This window comes from Salvelinus namaycush, chromosome 1 (genome assembly GCF_016432855.1).
Source record: "Salvelinus namaycush isolate Seneca chromosome 1, SaNama_1.0, whole genome shotgun sequence".
NCBI classification, from domain to species: Eukaryota; Metazoa; Chordata; class Actinopteri; order Salmoniformes; family Salmonidae; genus Salvelinus; species Salvelinus namaycush.
This window is the reverse complement of record NC_052307.1, coordinates 40991273-40997814: the sequence shown is the minus strand read 5'-3', so window position 1 is coordinate 40997814 and position 6542 is coordinate 40991273. Positions and strand designations below refer to the sequence as shown.

At 39.6% G+C, this 6542-nt stretch overlaps 1 protein-coding gene across 1 annotated transcript in view; it reads right to left on the bottom strand.

Moving 5' to 3' along the window:
- Positions 1 to 2447: 2447 nt before the first annotated feature.
- Positions 2448 to 6542, bottom strand: part of srrm4 (serine/arginine repetitive matrix 4) — a 39333-nt gene continuing 35238 nt past the window's right edge. Inside the window, exons 7-10 of the mRNA XM_038998559.1 lie at positions 4315 to 4646; positions 3933 to 4130; positions 3403 to 3561; positions 2448 to 2766 (exon numbers count right to left, since the gene is read on the bottom strand). Coding sequence (XP_038854487.1) covers positions 2448 to 2766; positions 3403 to 3561; positions 3933 to 4130; positions 4315 to 4646 — 1008 coding nt within the window. The remainder of the gene's footprint in view (positions 2767 to 3402; positions 3562 to 3932; positions 4131 to 4314; positions 4647 to 6542) is intronic.

Below are 6542 nucleotides of genomic sequence, written 5' to 3'. Positions count from 1 at the left end.
ATGGTATTATAGTCTCCGTGATAGCATGGGCAGCGCCATTGAGGTAATCTCCATTTTGAAGTAGTCCATTTTCTTATTCACGATTGGCTGAACCCTCCTGATGACTCGGTTGGACATGACTCCAACTGGGCCACCAGGAGGGATCAGCCAATGAATTTGGAAGTCCCACCCAGTTGACTACATTAAAATGGTGGAAGCTCTCAATGGTGCTGCCCATGCTAATACAGCCTTTTGGCCACTAGAGGCCTCTATCATTCTCTATGGTTGGACAACATCTCCCAGATAGAAATCTCTAGAGAAACGGCACAAACCACACTTTGAGCACACAGGGGAAAAAAATGGAAATAAAAGCAATTAAAACAATTGAACTGACATTGATCAATTAGTTATTTAAAAAAATGAAAATAAACCTACATTTCGGTCAATCACTCAGCACTACCGCAAAAGCATGTCATCAGTAGAATATGTCAAATGGGTTGTCGAACTCTTGTGTCATCATCTTCCTTCCAAGCTCTCCAAACCTTTGGACAAGTTTCTGAACCTTCAGATAAATAACTTCAGACTGTTATATGTACAATGCATAGAGAGCAGACCCGGAGCAGGAGCAGATTCTGAACGTAGATAGACAGGGTGATAGATTGGACCTAATGGAGAAATTAAACATAAGGGCAAAGACAGTTATTCTAAATGCTAATGTTTTCATTTTTTTTTTGCTTAATCTACCCACATAGATCTCCTTGAAAGAGTATATGGGAGTATCCATTGAGGCTAAAAGTCTGCCACACAGGCTTTTAGTACTTTCCTATTTGCTTTTTCTGTCATCTCTGTTGATGTGGCTATTTATAGCATAGCCTCTGAAGAAATAGCATTCTCCCCAAAAGAGAACAGAGGAATGAATAGTTGAGATGGAGTGAAGTAAAGTAACATTGTTTGTATCGATATGCTATTACATTGTCTATTGTGCAAAGTCAGACTAGCCTTGTTCCAGATCTGCTTGTTCGCTTGCCAACTCTGTTACTGTCAATGGGTGACAGTGAGTTGGCATGATAGCACAAACAGACTGGCACATGGGCTAGAATCAGACTGTCCATTGTAGAGTTTGAATGGGATTTTTTTTAAATTTAAATCGCAACATACTCATAATTGTATAAACCCAGCAATATAATGGCATTGCATAGAAACATAGACCATTGCTGAGAGGCAACACGAAAGCATAAATATTACTGTAAACACGTTATAAATATGCATGACACAAAAATGTGTGTTTCCAAACTTGACCTTTGGTGGGCGGACTATGCAAACAAGACAGGTGAGGTATGTGTTTGATTCTGCTTCTGAAATACCAAACACATTATTGAACAGTGCAATTTGGGACCGTTACACAAAAAATCTGAATAACAAAATAACAGATTTATCCAATAGTGAATCTCCTCTCTGTCAAACATATGCTGAAAAGTAAAACAGTTGAACACTCTCTCATTGCACTCTTATTCAAGTTTCATTCAAAATGATAAAATAAATAGAACACAGATCATTTGAATAAATAAATAAATACATATTTTAATTAATAAATAACTATCTAGATAAATAAATATGACAACCTAGCAGCTACTAAAACAGTGTAAAAAAATCTATTTTGTAAACTCACATAGTTTAGCTTCACTAGAGGAGTTGTTATGAAGACAGACATTTTTATGAAAACCCACTTTTTCAGCCCTTCTGTGCAGTGGTTTGATCATTCACCATCATCTTATAAGGAATTACATTTAAATTGTTTTCCACTTGAATAGAGGATAAATAAATCTGAGCTGATAGGCAGTTTGTTTGTCATCGGGACTTCCTCCTCCTCCTCTTCCTCCCCCTTCTCATCATTTCTCAGAGGCATGTGTTTGCTCCACATTGTTAAGAGCTGAGATCAGAGAAGCAATACACCTTTTCCTATGTTCCTGAAAAGCCCTCGCTCTCACCCTCCCTCTGTCCCCAAAACAACTTTGAAGTGCACATCCCAGATCTGAAATGGTCAGAAACTTAAGAGTTGTTATAAAATAAGAGTTTATCAGAGGGTTCAATTGAACAATGCTCCTCCATCCTTCGTTTCAGACACAGACATCAGAGGAAGAGTGTCACAAGGAAAAACAGTCTCTGGCCATTTTGAATGCTAATGCATGACGAGGACACAGTGGACTGAAAAAAACGAACCAAAGAAAACAAACAATCTATTTCCAGTGGTTTCTGTCTTCAATACATTACGGACAAGACAACTGCCTCTATTCAAGACATTGTTGAACAAATAATGACACAAAAAAATACACTTACTTGAAGGGACTGGCTCAGGCATCTAACACAAAAAAGACGCAAAGAGATGAAAACATTACCTCATACTTCCACTGGGAGATTGGGAAATGATAATGCAGTCTCCTCTGTAACCTCCTCAGTCTGTTAAAAACTCAGTGCCGGTTCTTGCCCTTGCTGTAACCGTCCAACGAGTCATAGCTGCGACTCCGGCTCTGACTGCGGTTCCGGCGACCAAAGATGGAGTTCCAAGAGGAGCTGCGACTGTAGCTCCGGTAGGAGAAGTAGCTCCTACTCCTACTTCTTCCTCGGCTCCTGCTCCTACTCCTACTCCTTGAACTACTGAGGCAGAGGCCAGGACTGGACCTAGGGCTGCGACTCCGTGTGAAGAGGCTGCTCCAAGAGGATACACTGGTAGAGCGACTGCTGGATGAAGGACTGGGCCGGAAGTAGGGGATGGGCCTCTTCCTGGCACTATGGGAAATCAGGGAGGTATGGTTAGCATTGAAGAGAATGTGTGAATCAATACATGAAGAGTAAGTAATTTAAGTCCCAAAGCAATCAATTGCAGATAAAGTAAAGAAAAACAAAAAAAACAATTGGATATTGATGCCAAACCATACCGTATTGTTAACATACAGTACAAGGGGCCTAAGTATTCATGCCTGGATTGCTATGTTACACTTTCTTCACAAAATTGTATTTCAGCTCGTGTTCATGTCAGGATAAACTTCTTTAAGATATAGCATTACTGTCACACCTTAAAACAACATTACGCCTGGAACATTTCAATGCATAATCATGAGCACAACTGTTTCATTGAGCTGTCTCGCTTTATCCATTGTAGCTTGTTTAGACTAGTAGAAAATGTAGCAGGTAAATGGCCTTCTTTTCACAGCACAGTCCGCCAAAAGTCTCTTAGACAAACTGGAGGCCATTGTCGAAGGTTAAAAGAAGAGGGACTCTGCTGCGGGAAAACCATTGTTGAGTTTGTGGTTTGAGTAAATAAGTTGATACAAAGTCAAATAAAAGAGTTACGGTGCACGAATGAAAGAATGCATGTATTGTAAGAAATGTGAATGTGTATCAGAGAGAAAGCGAAAAGGATACCTAGTTATCCTCCGGGCTTCCAGGTGACTGGGTGAATCTCTCCTCCTTTTCCTCATTGGAGAGTAGGACCTGCGTCTATGCCTCTTCCCGCTTCGCTTCTGACTGCTGTGCTTCACATCCTTCTCACAGGAGCTGGGGTCCCTCTTCTTCTCTCGAATCCTATGTTAGATGCAAAAGAAGCACAGTAAGGCATCACTCATAAGCAATTCTGTAATTCAGACACATTTTAAACCCACGACACTTGCACATCCTGCTATCATTATGCCAGAAGTAGTTAGTGGAGCAAGTAGATAGGTGAAACATATTTTACCTCTCTTTACTGTATCTGGAGTAGCTTCTTCTGGACCTTCCACTGCCTTCACTACCTTTCCTTCTCAAACCAGCCAAGTAGCTTGGTGAACGGGAGTACGACCTTAAAACAAGCAGAACAGATTTACTTCAACGGTGCTCAGCGAAGCCCACATATTTCAAGTGGCTGCTTAAGGTATCAGTGAAGTACATTAGAACATTAAAACCTGAATGAAACCAACCTGGCAGATGACAGTGATCGGCTTCGAGAGTAGCGTCCGGAATGTCTTGAGCTCCCTGAGGATCTACTTCTGCTGCTCGACGAGTTGGTTCTAGTCCGCTTACGCGAAGAGGCCACCATCCTCAAAGGAGAGCGAGAAGAGACTGTCTTCTGAAGTCTCCCCACCCTGGCCCCACATACTGAGGTTGTTACCGGCTCACTGCAACGATAACAGTGGAATTACACCAATGTATCAATTTCTGCTGCAATTGTAAAAATATGTTGATGTCCTCCTTACAGTATGTACATGGCTGGCTTAAATTAAGGAACATTTCTGATCTTTGACTTCAAGCATCACTTTACGTCATCTACAGTATGATATTCCTCAAAGATAGGAAGCCCACCTCTTGCCGTTCCCATTGAAAATGGGAGTAGACAAACCACCTTCCACATGCAGAGGTTTACACAGGGAAGCATAGCTGGTCACAGAGTTCCCAGAGTCGGATGCGTTATCGCCATCTGTAAACTTCAGCTTCTCTGGGGAAGCCGGCGCTTGACACAAGACCTTTTTGTCACCGATGACGTTTGTCCGTGAAATGCTGGTTTTGGTCGACGGTGGTGAAGACGTGTCATTCCCGGAATCGTAGTCCTGTGGTCCTTTGCTCTGATTGGTCAGAGTGTGATGGTGAACCACTGTCGTGTTTAAAACCTCACTGCCAGGTTTTGACTGCAAGACCTGTAAACAGACAGAAAGAGGATATTGCTTTACTTCTAGAGATGTTTTGGATAGGTTCAAGCAATTACCTGTACGATGCACTGTGATACTCTACAAAGGCACGTATTTCCCTTCAAAACACAGAGAATAAATTATTATTTTGGGACAGAGAACTTGGAAAGATTAAAGACGTCATGCAAATTTGTGGCATGCAAATAAGTTGGAAAGAAAAACAAAACTGAACCAAATATAAATAAATTAACAAAAAAGGTTTAAAGTAAATTAATTTGGAACTAAAACAAACATATGAAAGGAAGAACAAAAGAACGCAAAAGAAAGAGAGAAACTAATGTGTGAATAAAACTACCAACGGCTTTAGCCAAGTCGACTGAGAGAAAAAGAAAGAAGAAGAAGAAAATAACAAAAAACAATAGCCCCATTACAAAGCCTGTTTTATAGAACATTGAACAAACATCACAAAATGGGTATTATGTAGAAATGAAAAGGATTGCAGACAAAGAGATATCCCATCAGTCTAACTAAGAAAGCCCTCAGAATAGGACAGATGATTGTGCTTTTTCCCTGCAAGAAGAAAATAATTACCCTGCAGCGAACCCTAGGTACAGTAAATCCCTACGTCTGCGGATAGCATCGACTTACCAATCAAGATTTCCTCCTTAAGTAGGTAAGGTGTAAGAAAAAGGGAAGAGCGGGCAACATAAGTGCATCATTAGAGTTGTAAATTGCAAGAAAAAGACAACAACCCTCTCTTCAAACCCAGAGCCAGTTAGACTGTTATTGGCATGGTCCTTTTTCTTCCCTTAAGTGTGATTGGTTAGGAGTTTTCTTGGGACTAGAAGCCCATAACAAGTTTCTATCATGCACTCAATCTGGAATAGTTACACCGCACGTCTGTAAGGCCTTTTATTACAAACTGAATCTACTTTAGAATAGGTATTCAAACCAACTTTGTAAACTACACTGTAGCTTTTTCATTTTTTTTTTACTAAAGTAAGTGAGTTCGTTTTACTCTAAAATAGCAAGAGTGGTTGCTTGTCACTGAGGACTATACAGGAATGCTAGAAATGTTTTCCTGCGGAACGAAACTCATGTGAAATAAGATACTAAATGATTGAATGTTTAGCGAAACTAAATTCCCTCCAAACAGATTATAATCTCTCTTTACCTATCAATTGCAAATAATTTGTAGTAGATTACTTAAACTCTGACTGCCCTAAGGCTTTTTCAGATAATCGAGTCCCCGGTCTGCAACATCAGACCAGATTAAAACTGAAAACCCCAGGGGAAACATCAAAACCAAACCATCCGTCACAGGCTACAGACAAATATGCTTCAATCTATCCAATCTTGTTCCTCAATCTTCCTAATACCCACATAGTTTAGCTTCATTAGGATCTGTTATGAAGACAAAATGCTTTCCTGGACATTTTAATAAAAATAACAAAATTCTGCACCTCTGTGCAGTGCTTTAATCATTCAACATAAGCGAAAACAAGCATATAAAACAGTATTTGCATTAATAAAAAAAACAAAAAAAAACGTAAGGCTACTATTATACTGAGTATTTCAGTGTCAACCTGGTTGGTTAACAATATTGGGTTGTTAACGGCTTAGTTTTTTATATAAACAAATGTGGGACACAAAAAAATGCAGTGTAGAACACCATTGACCATCATGCATTGCTCTAATAACTTTCAAAAGATTGTTCCGAAGTTTGCCCCCAGCAAATAATGAATGGTCAAGACCAATTATGAAATAGTTAATTTCTGTTCCTTTTGATATAACTACAGAAAGGACTATACTTTCACTGATGATTCATTCACTTAAAACCTGTGAAAATAAATTCTATGAAAGAGTTAGTTTATATAGGTTCCTGCAACAATATTACTTTAATTC